The 20,056-nt window shown below is 44.1% G+C and overlaps 1 protein-coding gene across 1 annotated transcript in view; it reads left to right on the forward strand.

Moving 5' to 3' along the window:
* The first annotated feature begins 1,359 nt into the window (after positions 1-1,359).
* Positions 1,360-20,056, forward strand: part of sav1 (salvador family WW domain containing protein 1) — a 31,671-nt gene continuing 12,974 nt past the window's right edge. Inside the window, exons 1-2 of the mRNA XM_067991641.1 lie at positions 1,360-1,605; positions 12,579-13,019. Coding sequence (XP_067847742.1) covers positions 1,512-1,605; positions 12,579-13,019 — 535 coding nt within the window. The 5' untranslated portion in view covers positions 1,360-1,511. The remainder of the gene's footprint in view (positions 1,606-12,578; positions 13,020-20,056) is intronic.

Genomic DNA, 20,056 nt, shown 5'->3' on the forward strand with positions numbered 1-20,056 from the left:
CTGATGATTGCACAGTATTCAGTTCCATTCGCAACCCCTCAGATAATGAAGCAGTCCAAGCCCGCATGCAGCAAGACCTGGACAACATGCAGGCTTGGGCTCATAAGTGGCAAGTAACATTTGCGCCAGACAAGTGCCAGGCAATGACCATCTCCAACAAGAGAGAGTCTAAGCACCTCCCCTTGACATTCAACGGCATTACCATCGCCGAATCCCCCACCATCAACATCCTGGGGGTCACCATTGACCAGAAACTTAACTGGACCAGCCATATAAATACTGTGGCTACAAGAGCAGGTCAGAGGCTGGGTATTCTAAGGTGAGTGACTCACCTCCTGACTCCCCAAAGCCTTTCCACCATCTACAAAGCACAAGTCAGGAGTGTGATGGAATACTCTCCACTTGCTTGGATGAGTGCAGCTCCAACAACACTCAAGAAGCTCGACACCATCCAAGATAAAGCAGCCCGCTTGATTGGCACCCCATCCACCACCCTCAACATTCACTCCCTTCACCACCGGCGCACTGTGGCTGCAGTGTGTACCATCCACAGGATGCACTGCAGCAACTCGCCAAGGCTTCTTCGACAGCACCTCCCAAACCCGCGACCTCTACCACCTAGAAGGACAAGAGCAGCAGGCACATGGGAACAACACCACCTGCACGTTCCCCTCCAAGTCACACACCATCCCGACTTGGAAATATATCGCTGTTCCTTCATCGTCGCTGGGTCAAAATCCTGGAACTCCCTCCCTAACAGCACTGTGGGAGAACCTTCACCACACGGACTGCAGCGGTTCAAGAAGGTGGCTCACCACCACCTTCTCAAGGGCAATTAGGGATGGGCAATAAATGCTGGCCTCGCCAGCGACGCCCACATCCCATGAACGAATAAAAAAAAGACCCAGGAGGAGGTCCTCCAACTTGCCGCTCCCCCCTCCCCCCTCCCCCCACCATGTGGCCAAAGATCAGGAGCGTTGGACTTTAGTGCAGCCAGAACTTGAGGAGCAGCCCCCTCAAATAACGAAACAGAGGCTGCAACCTCTCCCCCCCCCCCCCTCCCCGTGTAAACGTGGAACACGGACTGGTCCAAGCCGCAGAAATTACAGGCGGGCTGGGAGCCCGTGAAATCGCCTGTTTGTCGGGGCTGATCCATGCAACAGTCTCCACCCCAGATCCCCAATGGTGCAGGGGAGGGCTCCCTACCTGGGAGTGCCCTCCATTGGGGACCACTGTCACACTGGCGGCTCAGAGTGCAGTGCGCGCCGCTGATTGGCTGCAGCATGTAAACATCGGCGCGCACCGCGCATGTCAGGTGGCGGCGGCCCCCTCCCCCCCCCCCCCCCGGTTTCCCAGCATTCCGCGGGCCGAGCCTGGTTGAAAGTTTGTGTTTAAAGCGGCGGTGCGGCCGGGGCCGCGACTCTCGGGCTGGGCGACGAGCGAGAGGGGCCGGCGGGAAGCGGGCACGGCCATGTTAGGGGGCGGGGAGCGAGCACGGCTTCTTTAAAGCGATGTTATCGAGGAAGAAAAGTAAAAACGAAGCGTCCAAACCGCCTGAGGTGCAGGGGAAGTACGTCAAGAAGGAGACGTCTCCGCTCCTGAGGAGTGAGTGCGGGACCGGGCCGGGCGGGGCCGGGCCGGGCGGGGCCGGGCAAGGCCGGGGGTGGGGTGGGGGACAGCCGCTGGGGGCCGCCTTCTTCAGCGGGCCCCCGGGGGAGGGAGGGAAGTGGGTGGGTGGGTACGTTTTAAAGTTCCCTCAGCGCCCACCGTGAGTCCCGGGGTCAGCCCCCTCGGCGGGCGGGCGGGGGTCCCGCGACTAACATTTTATTGCGTTTCAACTTCTCTGTTTAATTCTTCACAAATGTGTTGGCCGGTCAGCGTTTGATGTTTTAGGGCAAGTTATAAACGAGCCTTGCGATTTGCTAGTTGAGGACGACAGTCAGTGAGGAGAGGTGTGTGGACGTGAATTGGCGGACGGGGCTTGTGATGGATTTTAATGTTGTTGTAGTTAAAGCCCAGCACAGCAGATGTGCTACAGGCACTATTTGTTTGCATGTTTTTGAATTCATTACCGTTCTTGTTTTTGGGGAAGAGAGAGAGAACTGGTTTACTTACTTTGTGTATCTGGTGTACTTCGTTGAAAACTGATCCCTTTAGGGTGCAATACTTCATTTAAATTACATTTTAATTATTAATGATAGTTGCAGGCTTGCAGCAACATGGCAGGTTATTTTCAACAGATGGTAGTTGGTCCCTAAACTTACAAGCGTGTTGGTTGTGACTGGAGTCTCCAGTCGAGTCTGGAGGTAACAAAGGCGTAGATGAGGATTTCAACAGCGGATAAGTTGGGGCAGAGGAGGGCGATGTTGCAGAAGTGGATGTGGGTGGTCTTTGTGATGGAGAGCATATGGGGTTGGAAACTCAGCTCAGGGTCAAATAGTACATCGAGGTTGCAAACAGTCTTGTTCAGCCTCAGACAGTGGCCAGGGAGAGGGATGGAATGGGTGACGAGGGAATGGAGTTTGTGACTGGATGTTGGACAAGCAGTCTGACAATGCAGAGGTTGTGAAGGGGTCAGGAGAGGTGGTGGTGGTGAGGTTTGAGCTGGGTGCTGTCAGCGTATGTGTGGAACCAGATGAGGTCGCCGAAAAGCAGCATGTAGATGAGAAATAGGATGAGGTTACAGATCGATCCTAGGGGTGGATTCTGAAGGTAATGTGCGGGGATGGGAAGAGCAGCCCTTGCAGAAGATTATCTGGCTGCGACTGGATAGGTAAGAGTTGGGACTAAGTGAGGGTAGTACCATTCAGCTTGAAAGTGGAGGAGAGGCATTGGAGGAGAATGACGTGGTCAACCATGTCAAAGGTTGCAAAGGGGTTTGAGAAAGATGAGGAGGGATAGTGCATCAGGGTCATAAAGGATGTCATTTGTGACTTTTGATTGGGGCTGTTTCAATGCTGTACCGGGACGGCAACCTGATTGGAGAGGTTCAAACGTGAAGTTGTGGGAAAAGTAAGCACGGATTTGGGAGGCGACAACATGTTCCAGGGACTTTGGAGAGCAAAAGGAAGTTGTAGCTGGGGCGGTAGTTGCAAGGACATAAAAGTCAAGGGTGGGTTTTATGAGGAGGGAAGAGATGATGGCAGATTTGGAAAAGTGGGGTGGGGAAGAACTGTGAGGAGGGAACTGTTCACAATATCGGCTAATATGGGGGCAAGTAAGGGCAGCTGGGTAGTCAGCAGTTTAATGAGACTAGGGTCGAGCAGGAGGTGAATTTCATGGACAAGATGAGTTCAGAGAGGGCATGAGAAGAGATGGGAAAGAAACAAGAGAAAGATGCAAGTTCATGCTAAGGCAGGGGGGGACCTGGGGGAAACTTGGCTTGGTGGACAAGGTGATGGGAATGATGCGGCAGAGGCAGCTGAACGAATGGTAATGTTAGTGAAAAGACGTCAACTAGCTCCTCGCATGTGTTGGAGGTGAGGATGGAGTGGGCAGGGGAGAGGGGTTTAAGGAGGCGGTTGGTAGTTTGAGAGAAGAAGCTGGGGGTTGCCTTTGCATTCCAGGATAACCTTGACATATTGAACAGTTTTCATAGAATGGTTACAGCATGGAAGGAGGCCATTCGGCCTATCGAGCCCGTGCTGGCTCTTTGTAAGAGCAATCCAGTTAGTCCCATTCCCCTGCTCTTTCGCTGTAAGCCTGCAAATTTTTCCCTTCAAGTATTTATCCAGTTCCTTTTTGAAAGCTACGATTGAATCTGCTTCCACAATCCTTTCAGGCAGTGTATTCCAGATCATAACTACTCGCTGTGTAAAAAAGTTTTTCATCATGTCATCTTTGGTTCTTTTGCCAATCACTTTAGATCTGTGTCCTCTTTCTCGACCCTTCCGCCATTGGGAACGTTTTCTCTTTCTTTACTTTATCTAAACCCTTCATGATTTTGAACACTTCTATCAAATCTCCTCTCAACCTTCTCTGCTGTAAGGAAAACAATGCCAGCTTCTCAAGTCTATCCACGTAACTGAAGTCCCTCATCCCTGGAACTATTCTAGTAAATCTTTTCTGCACCTCTGTAAGGCCTTCACACCCTTCCTAAAGTGCGGTGCCCAGAATTGGACACAAACACCAGTTATGGTCGAATCTGTGTTTTATAAAGGTTCAACATAACAACTACTCTATGCATCTATTTATAAAGCCCAGGATCCCGTAAGCTTTTTTAACCGCTTTCTCAACCTGTCCTGCCACATTCAGAGATTTGTGCACATATACCCCCAGGTCTCTCTGATCCTGCACCCCCTTTAGAATTGTACCGTTTAGTTTATAGTGCCTCTCCTCGTTCTTCCGGACACAATTTATCACTTCTCTGCGTTAAATTTCATCTGCTATGTGTCCGCCCATTTCACCAGCCTGTCTATGTCCTCTTGAAGTCAATTACTATCCTCCTCACTGTTTACTACCCTTCCAAGTTTTTTGTCGTCTGCAAATTTTGAAATTGTGCCCTGTACACCCAAGTCCAAGTCATTAATGTATATCAAATATATTGTGGTACAGCCAGATCTGGCATTGAATGGCTAAACCAGTTGTGCATCATGTACGTTCAGGTCTGCGCCCCTTGTACTTGAAGGGGGACGACTAGGGTGGGAGAGCGTAAGGGTTTGACTGGGGACGAGGGCATCAAAGGAGGTCTGATTGAGCAGATTGATAGCTGCAAAAGTATTGTGGTGCATGGGGGTCCAAAGACTAGACAGATGGGAGTTTGAAAGCACTGTTGTAAGTGGTGGGGCAGAGTTTTTCCAGGAGATGCAAAAGGAATTGGGTTTGGAGGGGAGATGTGAGGATACAAGGATGTGATCGGAGGTGTCCTTTTCTCTGATTGAGCCAATGAGAATAGAGGCCACATGGGATAACTAGGTCGAGGAGTGGCCTTGAATATGGATAGGAGAGGTTATATGGAGCGAAAGGGTAGGGGAAGACAGGAAGGCAGTGAACTCTAGTGGGAGAGGGCAAGGTGAATTGAAATGGAGGTTGAAATCACTGAGAACGTGAAGTGGCTTAGTGCAGAGACTTAGTGAGGATATCTCGATGAGAAACTTGGCAAGGGATTTTGGGTGGGTGGCAGAGAACGAGGATTTTAAGAGATACGAGAGGGGTGGAACAAGATGAGTTGGTTAAAGGAGGAGATGGTGCCATAGGAGTAGGGAGACATACCAAGGTGAGATTTAGAGATGTGAGCCACGTCACCATTGCGACAGTCTGGTTGGAGCAGGTGATGGAAGGTATAGCCAGACGGGGAGGCTTCATTAAGAGGCAAGGTGTCATCACCCGTGAGCTAAGTTTCCGTCAAAGCCTTGATGTCAATGCATTGATCCACAATAAGATCATGGATGTCAAGGGACTTGTTTGCAAGTGAATGGACATTCTGGAGGGAGATCCGGTGAGGAGCGGTGATTGTTGATCCACTGGCAGAGTTTGTGGGGTCAGTGGCGGGAGGGGTGAGCAGGATGGAAATGAGGTTGGCAAGATTAGTTCCCATCTGGCGTGCTGGGTGGGAAGGCTGGCAGAGGAGGATGGGGCAATTGGTGTTGCTCGTAAGGAGGCAGCGATGAGTGCCTCTGGGCCTTCAGAGAATGCTGAGAAGCACAGAGGGAGTCAAGCCTGGAACGGCAGCAGGAAGGTAGAGGAATAGTGAAGAGTTTGGGGTAGGTTCAGTTTCCTTTAGCTGAATTAGCTGATCTCAAGCAGTTGAGAGGCTATGTTTGAAATCAGCACCCCAGAGACGGAGGAGAAAATCTGCCAGTGTAGCCAATGCCTTATTACTATCTAGTGATCCCTCATGGTCAAAAAGGATGACAAAGTTATGAATGTCTGGTTCAAATTGAGCAAGTAGCTGGGGAAGAGAAGGGAATGGAATTGGTGCCAAGGAACTGAAGTGATAACTTCAGTCTTCCCAGTGGATGTTAGAAAAGCAATTTGACAGCACAGAGGCAGTTCAGGGAGCCTAATTCTTCCAACCACTGTCAAATTTCCCCCTATGAAGGTTCGGAGGGCTGCCTTCACCTGTAGAATTATACCTGAGCAAGACTCAGTACATAAAAGAGAGAAGAACATTTGGGAAAAGGGAGAATACATAAAATGCACCAGAATGTTAGTTTTAAGAATACTAAGAACCATTACAGTCTGTTGAAACGTAGTACCAGCAACTTAATGGAATTCTTTGATTTAAGCAATGGATTGGTTCTTATATTTGTGAGTGTATGTCCACCCAATGGAAATGTAGAAGCAGGTTTATTAGTAAAATTACTAACATCCTATATTTGTATATTTTGTTGGAAATGGGTATCTTAGATTCCCAAACTTTGAATGTATGTCTACTTTGAATGTATTACTGAGTATTTGTTTATTAACACGAGCATTTGTGAAGTAAAATGGCTGCATTATTGGAAACTAAGCAGATTGACTCCAAATGTCTCTTTTTCTTTTTAAAGAAGGAATGGAAAAAATTGCATTCTTCATTTTATGTCGTATTTTATCTAAATCCCAACTGTCTAGCCCTCTATTTGCCACAATACTTAAGCTGTTGCTCTGCACAGCCACTCCCTCACATCCACCTTTTGATACCCTTGTCCCCACCAAAACCGCTACACTCTCCCATCCTGCCCACTACTCCAGGATCATCCTGGTGAGCAAAGATAACCCCTAGCTACTTTTCTTCGCTATCAGCTGTCTCGTTAACCCCTGCTCCCTCCACTCTCACCGCCAACAAGTGTGAGGAGCTTGTGGACTTCTTTTGCCATTAAGATGGAGAGCATCCATTCAGCTGCCTCTGCTACTTCTCAATTCTCCTTGTATACCAAGCCCCCACCTGCCCCACACACACTTCTCCCAATGTTTTTGTTTTAAAGCAATGGAATCTTGCATGAATGTTTAGTAATGTGATTTTTTTAAAAAAAATTGTCTACAAGATCTGTAAATTGACAAATGTAATGTGAATTGTAATGTTTTGTAATTAACCTAAGTGTGGAAAGGTGATGAAATATATTTTCTTGAAGGTGGTGTGTATACTTGTGATGAGGCTTCAAGCTCTGCTCTGTTGGTTGTGCTCTTTATTGTGGGATAGTCAACTGTATGATGCAAATTAGTCACATGGTGCATGGTCGTGCGTCCATTTGTTTGCAAATATTCTAGGTTAAGTGCATTGTGAATATGGTATGTACAGTGTAAATATAGTGCAGAAAAGGGTCCATTAGATGAGGTGAAATTATTTCTATATTAATTACAAAGTACTTACTTGCAGCTCTAATAGTTCTCTACGTGTTGATGATTGAGGCAAGAGCATGTTTTTGTATCGAACCAGCAAATTGTATGATGGTGGATTAGAAGTTGTGTTCGCAGCTGCTGTTGCTGTTTTATTTTACACCAGTGCTGTTTGATGTTATCCCTTTATTGTGAAGCTACATGTGGTTGTTCACTCTATTTAGAACAAAGTGCTACTTGTTAGTGTGCGCTGAAACTTTTAGATCTTAAGTATCCAAAAGGAATGTTGTTTGTGGAAATGTTTTGTAGTTTCTTGAGCTGGGTTTCTACAATAACTGAAGTAGACATGTTTCTAAATTACTGATTGCAAAATACCCTACTGCTGTCTTTTCTGAAGCTCATCCTTCATGAACTGCACATTCATAGATCAAAGTGCAAATAATTTTTGTATCATCCATGTCACACATACTGCTGTTCACTGCCAAGCAGCCTCTTCATTGCATTCATCGTAGTCTAGTGAGCCCCTAGATGTTTTTCTTGTGTCGATTTAAAGTGTATTTGTGGTGTACAATATAAGACATGGTTTAGAATTAGTGGTGCCAGTGATTTGGCTTGGGAGCTTTTGCTCGTGACTTCACTATTCTGCATATACAGTGCTAACCCAAAATTTGTGTAACTCATACCTCAACAACTTACAATTTTTATGTAGCACTTTTCATGTAGAGAAATATCCCAAGACATTTTACAAGGGAGAATGAGAAGGAATGGATGCCAAGCCATGGTAGAAAATTTAGGAGAGGTGATTAAATGTTTATCCAAAGGTACGTCTTGAAGTTTTTGAAGGAGTGAAGAGAGACAGACAGATTAGAGGAGGGGGTTCTAGAGAATAGGGCTGAGGTGGCTGAAGGCTCTGCCTTTAATGGCCAGGCAGACAGCGTGGAAAATGCAGAAACTCCAGAGTCGTAGGGCTGAATGGTGCGGCAGGGGTCAGGAAGCCAGTTCCTCCCTGAAGATCCGACGTGGTCTATCAGCCTTCTGCCCAATTTAGCAAAATGGAGAGCTCGCGGGAGGACTTGCTTCAGGTTGATTCAGAGCCTGGTATAATGAAAGGGATCGCCAGTGTAACTCCTTCACAAGCGCCTGTTTATACCTTTTCTACCAGTTAGAAGACAAATTTTACTTCCCTACGATGACCAATGCCGCTACCTTCAGAACCTTGTAATATTTGCAGATTTCAGCATGAGCTCTTTTGCCTCTTCACCCCATTCCCCCCCCCCCCCCAAACTCTTGAGGGATATTAAAGGGTTTAGCATCTTTGAAAGTAGCTAAATCGCCAGACCTGGATGAAATATATCCCAGGCTGTTAAGAGAAGCAAGGGAGGAAATAGCAGAGGCTCTGACCATCGTTTTCCAATCCTCTCTGGCTACAGGTGTGGTGCTGGAGGACTGCTAACGTTGTGCCGTTGTTTAAAAAGGGAGAAAGAGAGAGACTGCATAATTATAGGCCAGTCAGCCTAACCTCGGTGTTGGGCAAATTATTGGAATCGATTCTGAGGGACAGCATAAATCGTCACTTAGAAAGGCACTGGTTAATCAAGGAGAGTCAGCATGGATTTGTTAAGGGAAAGTCATGTCTGACTAACTTGACTGAATTTTTTGAGGCAGTAACGAGGAGGGTCGATAAGGGTAACGCATTTGATGTACTGTACATGGATTTTATCAAGGCTTTTGACAAGGTCCCTATTGGTAGACTGATCAAAAAACTAAAAGCCCATGGGATCCAAGGGAACGTGGCAAGTTGGATCCAAAATTGGCTCATTGGCAAGAAGCAAAGGGTAATGGTTGACGGGTGTTTTTGCGAGTGGAGGGGGTGTTGGGGGGCATTACAATATCCAGGTTACTAATTGCAAGAATTACGTTCTGCTTTGGGCTCTGCCTGGAACTGGAGACGTACCAAGCCGTTTAGGGCCCATTCTTGGAGGCTCACTCAGCACAAATGGCCTCTTCCCCCAGTGCTGCAACCCAGTCACTGACCATAAAGAACTTCCTCTTATTTGTTTTCCCCGCCCAACCCCAAAGAAACCAGGACCAAGTAAGTCACCTCAACCCTTTGATCCGTATTACTCCTGGCACAAGTAGTTATGCCAAGAAAGTCAGATGCATCAACTACTCCACAAGCACCACGGAAGCAAAAATTGCAGTGACGTCATAAAATCTGTGAACAGTTTTGAGAATTCAATTTTTTTTTAAAAAAGCTAACATTTAAATACAATACTTAACAAATGTAAACATTACAAAAATATGTAATCCTAAAATTTGGGGGGAGTCTGTAGAAGTTTGTAAAGGTACATTAGGTTGAGGCTGTGGAGGAATTTGATGACTCCTGACCCTTCTACATGTAAACCTGCTCATGGAGTATAATGCATAAATGTGCATTGGACAGTAGTCTTATCATGGTGTGCTTGAATTTTGTGGTGATCTATATATTTGTTTTGAAGCAACTAACATAAATTGTAAAGTAATTGTGAAAATTTAATCCCAATACTATTTAATAAAGATTAGATGTTTGTCAAATGATCTGGAAGCTTTTGTTTGTCAGAATTTCCACACTTGTCAAACATTTATAGTGAGATGTAATAATTTCTCAACACGTGAGGTTGATCCTGTATGGCTTGTAATCTAAGCAGTCTACGCAGATTTTATTCTGTCAACTTTCTTTTTCGCTTGCTTAAAGGCACCGTTTCTTGCTGCGAGTATAGTTTCATAGGCAATGACAACCTTCAAGTGCCCGCCCAAATTACTGTTCTACATCTGAGTGAAATTTGTTTTGGCAGACTATTTGACTGTGGAGAGCATTACAGTTGAACCTATGTTCCCACTCTCCTCAACTGTGAGGTGATGCATTTTGGTAGATCGAATCGGGCCAGGACCTACTCTGTTAATGGTAGGGCGTTGGGGAGAGTTATAGAACAAAGAGATCTGGGAGTACAGATTCATAGCTCCTTGAAAGTGGAGTCACAGGTGGATAGGGTGGTGAAGAAGGCATTCAGCATGCTTGGTTTCATTGGTCAGAACATTGAATACAGGAGTTGGGATGTCTTGTTGAAGTTGTACAAGACATTAGTAAGGCCACACTTGGAATACTGTGTACAGTTCTGGTCACCCTATTATAGAAAGGATATTATTAAACTAGAAAGAGTGCAGAAAAGATTTACTCGGATGCTACCGGGACTTGATGGTTTGACTTATAGGGAGAGGTTGGATAGACTGAGACTTTTTTCCCTGGAGAGTAGGAGGTTTAGGGGTGATCTTATAGAAGTCTATAAAATAATGAGGGGCATAGATAAGGTAGATAGTCAAAATCTTTTCCCAAAGGTAGGGGAGTCTATAACGAGGGGGCATAGATTTAAGGTGAGAGGGGAGAGATACAAAAGGGTCCAGAGGGGCAATTTTTTCACTCAAAGGATGGTGAGTGTCTGGAACAAGCTGCCAGAGGCAGTAATAGAGGCGGGTACAATTTTGTCTTTTAAAAAGCATTTGGACAGTTACATGGGTAAGATGGGTATAGAGGGATATGGGCCAAGTGCAGGCAATTGGGACTAGCTTAGTGGTATAAACTGGGCGACATGGACATGTTGAGCCGAAGGGCCTGTTTCCATGTTGTAAACTTCTATGATTCTATAACTGATGTCACACACACTGGCTTTCCAAAAGGAATTGCCAGCTAACTTTCTCCCATGTAGCCTAGGGATGTTGAGGCCAATTGTATCCGAACTGCTGCTCCTAGTTGAGATCAGCTAACTCAAACCTGGGCTTATTGATGTAGGGTTAAGTGGCACAGTCAAAGCCTTGTGCTTGTGAACTGCTTAGATGCATGCAGCCTCACAAATCACATGAAGTTTCCATTAGTGCTTCATTAATTTTGTATGTTTCAAACTACTGGTGCCAACAGTTCTTGATGATGATTTACAATTAATCAATGGGACAGCAGCACTAAAAACAGCCCTTTCAAACCTCCAGGCCCGCAAAATTTAAACCAGACAAATCATTGAAGAACTGAGTTGTTTCACGCACTGGATTGCCAGAGTGCCCAGGCTGTGGTTTCTTTTTCATTCGTTCATGGGATGTGGGCGTCACTGGCAAGGCCAGCATTTATTGCCCATCCCTAATTGCCCTTGAGAAGGTGGTGGTGAGCCACCTTCTTGAACCGCTGCAGTCCGTGTGGTGAAGGTTCTCCCACAGTGCTGTTAGGAAGGGAGTTCCAGGATTTTGACCCAGCGACGATGAAGGAACGGCGATATATTTCCAAGTCGGGTTGGTGTGTGATTTGGAGGGGAACGTGCAGGTGGTGGTGTTCCCATGTGCCTGCTACCCTTGTCCTTCTAGGTGGTAGAGGTCGAGGGTTTGGGAGGTGCTGCCTAAGAAGCCTTGGCGAGTTGCGGCACTGCAGCCACTGTGTGCCAATGTTGGGGGGGGGGGAAGTGAATGATAAGGGTGGTGGATGGGGTGCCAATCAAGCGGGCTGCTTTGTCCTGGATGGTGTCAAGCTTCTTGAGTGTTGCTGGAGCTGCACTCATCCAGGCAAGTGGAGAGTATTCCATCACACTCCTGACTTGTGCCTTGTAGATGGTGGAAAGGCTTTGGGGAGTCGGGAGATGAGTCACTCGCTGCAGAATACCCAGCCTCTGACCTGCTCTTGTCGCCCCAGTATTTATATGGCTGGTCCAGTTAAGTTTCTGGTCAATGGTGACCCCCAGGATGTTGATGGTGGGGGATTCGGCGATGGTATTGCCGTTGAATGTCAAGGGGAGGTGGTTTGGACACCCCCAGTTTAACGCCACAACATGCAGTGCTGTTATCCAGTGGACTATGGGGGAATGCTCTTGTGGATGTACTTATCACTTCATTGCTGCCTATAATATCTTTCCTATAAATTATTTACATTGTCATATCAGTGGATATTGTATTTTGATAGAAAAATTTCCTTAGTATAGCAAATATGTGCTACCATTTGGTATTAGAGATGAAAATATGGGTCAGTGGGAAATTTAAATTTTTTTTGTTACTTGGAGAAATTATTAGAGAAGAACTTGGAGGCAAATTCTTTGTCTTGCCTTGCATAATTTGGAAGGGGAGGTTTTTGATATCCGGTTTTGAAGAAATAGCTGGACACAGTTCAACATGCCCTTTAACAGTAATAGTCCATTTTAAACTCAGTGCAAACAGCTGAGTTATGTTGAATGTTACCGAAAACATTTTGTATTCTTGTACTTAAAAACTGTTAAACCAGCATGTAATGCTTATCTGTCTTTTAATTACAGATTTAATGCCTTCATTTATTCGTCATGGACCAACCATTCCAAGGCGGACTGATGTTTTAGTGGAGACAGGAACTTCTATTTACTCAGTTGATGTAGTTTCACGAAACCAAAGCTTCCTGCGCGGTCCTGTCCAAAGGCCAGCACGTGAAATCATTAGACGTGAGAGCAGCAGACCTTCAGGACCTTCCTATGTCCCACGTAGTCTATCTGAAGTCCCTCGTGAATATGGTGCCTCATCACAATCCTTTCCAGCTGAAATTAACTCTGAGAATGGTGATGCTGGCCAGCCTGCTGCCCGTTATTATTATCCTGAACCGTATTATGAAGATGGGCAAAGACGGCGGCACTTAGCCGAGCGTTTCCGGGATGACTATAGATATTATGATCACAATCCTGATCCTTTTCCACGGTTGCCACAGGGACAAGGCAGGCTTCCAGCAGGTAAGCTTTCTGTTCGTGAGCACTCAATTGGGTGCAGATTTTTCCAAAGAGAAAATGGAGAATTTAATTTACTTTCTGACCTGTCATTTTACTACTTCATATCATCATTTTACATGTTTAGGTGCTGATGTATGGAGTTCTCCTCATTACTTTTGCCAAAGTACTTCATTTTTAGTTTCCTGTGTTATTGTTTGAAAGACAGCTGCAGGGTTTTCTAATATAAATATGATGGAAATGTGTTAGCTACAGACAATCATTATTTTACCACAGGCCTAGGGGATTTCATGTATGAAATGAATTTGTATTAATATTACTGCAGTTAGTACATTTTTGGACACTTCACCCCTCTCTTTAACTGGGGCATACTGATTTCAGTAGTTTCGGTGCATTGTTCAAATAATTTGCACTGTCTTTACAGCTGTAGGGGATATAATATTAGAGGACTCTTCCTGTTTGATGTAGTTTAGGGTCACAAAGTCTGAAAACGCTTTGACGTCTTTGACCACCTTCATAATATGGTTCAGGATAATACCGGGCAGCTCAAAAGGATTGTGATGAGGCACCATATACTCAAGGGACTTCAGATAGACTACGTGGGACATAGGAAGGCCCTGAAAGTATGCTGCTTTCACGTCTTAGACTTTAAGTTAGCATTAGGATTACTGGTTTAGATTGATGGTTCAGCTTTCAACATTTCTTCACTCAGTATGTGTCCTTTTGAAGTACTATGATTTAAAATGAGCAACTATGAATTTTAACCCTTTTTGGGCATGGTTTAACTTTTTTTGCTCATCAGTGTGATGTCACTGCTTGTAATGGAATACTTTTTTCCCCTCTGTTTTTGTTAACCGCCTGGGAGATTTTGATATTGCCACTGAAGTACAGCACAGGCTGAATAAAAGTATAGTGCACTCTACTGTGCCAGAACCTCAAGAGGGTCCTGAGCTATGTTATCCATCTCTTACACCATTTATACTTATGGCTTCTGTAACACCTACGTTTTACATATTTGGCATCCCTCCTTTTCTAAATTCTGAAATCCAATTATACAAGCTTGGATTAACTGCTCCAGGGCTGTCTTGAATTACGTGCTGACACTAAAGGGAAAACCTCTACGTGGTTGCTTCTCTATGGCTTACTTGTTGCAGTCCTGCCAATTGAAATTTTTCTTGAAAGTGAAGACTTGACGTAGCAAAATTGGTCAGAGATTCAGGAGCTGCTTTATGCCCACAGAATCCTTTGTCTCTGACTCAATCAGTGGCCTCCACACTTGAAGCTGGTGCTTGCTAGCCAAATTTGTCTAATACGTCATGTAATCAATTCAACTCTGTACTATTGCAATTGACCAGTTTCTGGTATGTCTGCTCTGTTAATCTCAGTGGAGATTGTTGATCAGTCGAAGGATTCGTAAGCTAACTAGAAGAATTTATCCATGTGGTTCCTGAACAAGACTGTGTGCCAGTTTTGCTCAGTTAGTAGCATTCTTGCCTCTGAGCCAGAAGGTTAAGGGTTCAACCCTACTCCCAGTACTTTGAGTTCAGTGTAGGCTGACACTCCAGTGCAGTATTCAAGGAATGCTGCATTCAGAAGTGCTAAACTTTGGATGAGATGTTGAACTGAGATACCATCTGCCTATTCCAGTAGTTCAGGTACACATTAAAGATCACATGGCACTATCTGAACAGAAAGGAGTTCTCCTAATGTCCTGGCTGACATTCCTTCCTCACTTAACAATACCAGGTTAGGCACTCCTTCATAAGCTATCTTTCAAATAAGATTGTCGTAAGGGTCTACTATGTCATTAGAAGCAGAAATTCCCCATTAATCTTTCTCACAATTACACTTGTGTAATTTTTTTAAAAAGCAGTATGTGAATTTAAATTTCTGTCTTAATCCTGTCATCCGATTTTCACTGTACTGGAAAATAGAATATGAATGAATTAGAATGAGTAAATTATGTGGGGGGAAAATGCTGATTATTTTTGTAACCCTGAAGAGTCAAATGTTTGCAGTGCTCAGTTTATATGGGGGTGGGGGAGGGGGTGACTTCACCACATTAAATAAACCATACAGTTTTACAGATATGTTCAGCTGATTCTGATGCAACCAGAGATGCACTTATACCAGTTTCAACGGCACTGATTGAAGTCTTACACAGGTCCACAAGTTTCTTTGAAAGAGTGTATCTGAATTAGGAGCGCATTTCCTAACTCCTAATGATGTTACCAAGCTTTTGAAGGAGGTTTGAGGCTGATTACAAGCCTGCCATAATCAAGGACACTTAGTGTTGAGCATCTCCTTCATGCACTTATGGGAGTACTACCTTACCTTAAATAAAAATGTACTGGGCTGCAATGAACTGACAATATGTAGTCAGTAGATCGGGCAGAGTGCTGTAGGAGCATATGCTGCATTCTCTAGCAATACATCATTCAATGAAGTACGGCACCAAGGAGCCTTATTAAAACTGAGGTTAATGGGGATCAATGCAGGGGAAATCCTCTTGTGGCTGCAATCATACTAGGCATGTAGGAAGATGGTCATGGCTGTTGGAGGCCAATCATCGCAGCCCCAAGACGGGGCAGCGTCCTTGGCTCAACTGTCTTCAGTTGCTTTATCAAAGAACTTTCTCCGATCAGAAAGTTGTCAAATAGCCCCGCTCCTGACCACCTCAGTGTTCAGCTCCATTCACAACTCCGATAAGGTAACGTTACAGCAGGACCTGGACAATGTCTAGGCTTGGGCTTACATGTGGCAGGTAATGTTTCAACCACATTCATGCTAGGTAATGACAATCTTCAACAAGAAAAAGCCAAAACATTCCCTATGACCTTGAATGGCACTGCCACCATCAACATCTTGGGGGTCTCCTTAGACCATAACCTTAACTGGAACACCATGGTTACAAGAGCAGGGCAGAGGCTGGGTACCTTGCGACTAGTGACTCATCTCTCGAACCCTCAAAGCCTCTCCACTACTTCCAAGGCTCCAAACCAGAAGTGAGATCCAGACCATTCGCAACCTTGGAATCCTGTTCAACCCTAAACTGAACCTTATACCCACATCCTGCAATCACCAAGACTGATTTCCACCTCTGCAACCTTGTCCACCTCAGCTAATTTTTCACTAAAACCTGACTAATTATCCATGGCATCCTGAAGCTTGAAGAGTTAGAAACAAACAAAAATTGAAGCGGGCATAGCGGACCTATAAGAGGAAATAAGAGGTTGAGAGGGATAAAGAAGACGAGGGAGTATGAGGAGAAAATATTAATAAGAACAGTGAAGTGTTCTACAAATATATCCAGTAAAAAGAATTGTTAAATGTGAGGTGGGATCCCTAAGAGGAGAGGATAGTGAATTAGAAGATAAACAGAAATTGGAGGGAATACTTTGCACCAGTGTTTACAAAAGAGAAGGATATTAGGGAGAAGGCAAATCCTAAATTGGTTACAAGTAAGATGCGGACAAAAATGAAGAAAAGCAAGATGGGCCATAGATCTTAGGGTTGCTGACGGTTGTAATTGTATCTTTAGTAAATTATCACCTTCAGAAGGAAAAAATTGGGAAATGAGAATCCTAAAGTAGATGCATTATTCTATACAGACAAGATACATTCCATGGTGAGAAAAATTGGGACAGTTCTAGATAGAAATTGAAAATTTAACTCTTGCTGTCTTCTCTTCTAAAGATAATAAAGCACAAAAGTATAGTTTTTTAAAACTCATGTCTTTCAATAACTACTGTTTTGAAATCTGGAATGCATGCCTAACTTCAGCAACCGTAGAGATTTGGCCTCTAAATATTGGCTCAACCCTGAATCTTAATCTGTGGAAAAAAGTGTGTGTGCACGCGTGCTTCTGTAACTGTATGTATAAAATCATAATTTCTCTCCCGCCTCCCAATGACTCAGTGGATTCAGCAGTGAGTAGTTAAGTCATACAGACCAAGAAGTTCAAGTTTGATGCCTGATTTGTACTGAGTTAGCTGGTCTTTGCCAGAGGTTGGTAAGGGAAGTATATTTGGCCTTGGCATCCCTGGATAAGCGACAAGAAAATAGGACAAAGTTTCTGCTCCTGATGGCATCGAACACTAAATTGAATGAGTGGGCATCAGATGAAAGGATCTGGCTCAGTTTTGATATTCGCCATGGCTGAACAGTCTGACACTCGCATGATTAATGATCATTTGGGAAGTATTGGTGGGCGCCTGGTGACCATGGGACCATACCCCAACCAGGAGTCAAGAGACAACACCTTCAAGGAAGGGAGAAAAATTAGTGCAAAAATATGTAGTTATATATTACAGTATGCTATGAAATTTAAAACATCTAAATAAGCCTGCCTTGTGATTTGTGGAGCAAAGCACAGGAGATACTACTGGAAATCTTAACTAGATACTTTTGAATCAGGCTATTTTTGTTTTCACTGATGTTTCAGCTAAAAAAAAATATGAGCAACGGTTTTGTCCTTTTTTTCTTTTGCTGAAAATAGTTAAAAATCATTGATTATGCCTATAATTGAACTTTATTAAAATGGCTAAAAGTATGTAGGACTAGGGTCTGCTCCAGAATCAAAATAGCAGGAAAATATTTGTATTTTCTCGGTGGTGGTTCTCCATTGAAGTGATCTGCCTGATGGTATTGCTCTGCTATGAAGTGTCTAGATAAGAGTGGAGCTTTGAGTGTGATTCAGGCTACCAAGAATGCAGTATATAGACTTTTTAAAAACTCTTCCTACCTGTTGGGTGTTTTTTCTCCTTGCTTTTTTTATTTATTTTGCTTGCTACTGCACGCATAACATAATTAATCAAAAGGAAATCTTGTTCCGATCCAGTTGCTGTTCTGTGGAGCCACCTGTGAAATGGGGAGGGAAAGAGAAAGCTCAACCTTTTGGGGGGTGGGGCGGGGAAATCGCACAGGACGCATGCAAACACCTGATCTTAACCCAGTCTCCTGTATACTAAAGCCTTGTTCTGGTAATGTAACTCATTTCTTCATCTTCCATCATTAACAGCAGTTCTTTTTCAGTGTTTAACTCGTGTAAAAAAAAAAATGGGGCTGGTGGATGAGGCTTTTGCTATTTGTGCCAACTCTTTCAATATTGTTAACAGACCATGAAACCCTTGCAACCATCTGCAGTTGATACTTTTGATATAGGTGCAGGATCTTTTTATACCTGTGCAACAGACTGAGATTTTCAGGTGTCCGAATAAAACAGCAGATAAAGACTGTAGAGAGGAAATATCTTTTTGGGGAAACAAATTGAGGTGATGCCAGAAAAGTTAGCCGCACCTCAAGTCAATTGGCTTTTTATGGTATCTTATCAAATGCAATGCTCACAAACTACTTGGGCAGGTTTCATACTTTCATCAAAGGAGGTGTATAGAATTGGTTTTCTTACAGCCAGATAAGCCAACCAGAGTTGATCTGCTTATTACTCCATTAACCTTTTATTCTGCACTTATGCATGTAGATTTCATAAGGCCAAGCAACTGCAGGATTTTATTCCTTTTTTCATCTCTAAAAGGAGGAGAGGCTTGTATTGGATCTTTCACTTTGAAGAAAAGGTCAAGGCAGTAATATTGCAACACAGCTCTATATTTGTTATAAAAAAAGCTAGTGACCATCAATGTGACACATTAACATTCTCTGTTAACAGAAAGTTACTTGAGGATCCATTTCCAATAGCTCAACAGATGTATCCAGTGAGTAGCTGAGCCTTTGGAATGGCTCAAGATTCAGCCCCCAACCTGTGGCAAGCTAGTTGTTCTCAACTGAGGCAAGAGGAAGGGAGAAGTTGGCCTTTAGGAAAGAATGGGAAAAAATTGCCAAGAAGTGGAAATACTTGAGGCTCAATGTACCTGGCGTCAGCTGCATGAATGGGCTCTATAGATGAGTTGAATGATCTTCAGGTATAGTTATCTGGAAATAGACCTCTTGACAACCCTTTAGAACAAAAACAGCTAAGATTTTGCTGGACAGTGGAGCTTTTTCACTTGGTGTCAGTATAGCTAGGAGGATCCTGTCTAACCCAGAATTTTTAACAAGTTCCTAACAAAGGAAACCAGTGTACTTGAGTTGGCCTCACTTCAGCAACCAGAATTTTTATGAAGTGACACTCTTGATGCTGGATCTTTCATGTTTACTCTGATCCGTATGTAGAAACAGCAAATATTGAAAATGCACAGCAGGTTAACATTTTGGGTGTAAATTTCATCAAAATGGAAAAATGAATGAGTATTTGGGTAGGGTTTGGGAGAGGGCGAAGGAATAGAGACAAAACATGTTCATGGGTTGAATGACCTGCTGATTACTTAATAGAAAAGCTTGGAACTGTTGGCTGATTATAAAAGATATGTGAGGCAATGAAAAGACATTAAAAGAACATGCAACGAGCTAAGATGGTGAAAAGGCATAGGAAAAGTCCGCACCAACAAAAAGACAAGAACATGGGGATATTGGAAGAGAAAAATGTGGGGAAATCCACAGTTACAGGGATCTGTAATGAAAACAGAAAATGCTGGAAACACTGGTCTAATAGTCCCAAAAAAAAGGGGCAGGTGTGGGAGGAAACAGATCAACACACCCAAGTGCAAACTTTTTATCCCGCCGAATCACAGTGGAACTGCATTCTGACAATGGGTCTGCCACCCCCTCCAGACACTAATTCTCAACTCCCCCTGCTGTAAAGAAATGGAGTATGTAGATGAGATTTGAAGTTGCTGAAGTCAATGTTCAGACCAGCAGGCTGCAGAATGTCCAGAGAAAGGCGAATGCAGTTCGTGATGCTTGTGTTGAAGCAGGTCAGGATCCTATACAGGGAGATCAATGGTATATAGCAAAGTGATCATCCAGTTTGTTCTTTTCCCTTCACAGATGCTGTTGACCCTGCTGTATGTTTGCAATTTTCTTTTTATCCAAATAGAGAAAGTTGGTTTACTTGCATTCCCTCTTGTGATACTGTACTGACTGAGTGCAGTAGGAAAGTTGAAATTTATAGTCAATCAAGGTGGAGGGAAAGAGATCACAACTAAAAA

The sequence above is a fragment of the Heptranchias perlo genome, chromosome 10, assembly GCF_035084215.1.
Source record: "Heptranchias perlo isolate sHepPer1 chromosome 10, sHepPer1.hap1, whole genome shotgun sequence".
In the NCBI taxonomy this organism is placed as follows: Eukaryota; Metazoa; Chordata; class Chondrichthyes; order Hexanchiformes; family Hexanchidae; genus Heptranchias; species Heptranchias perlo.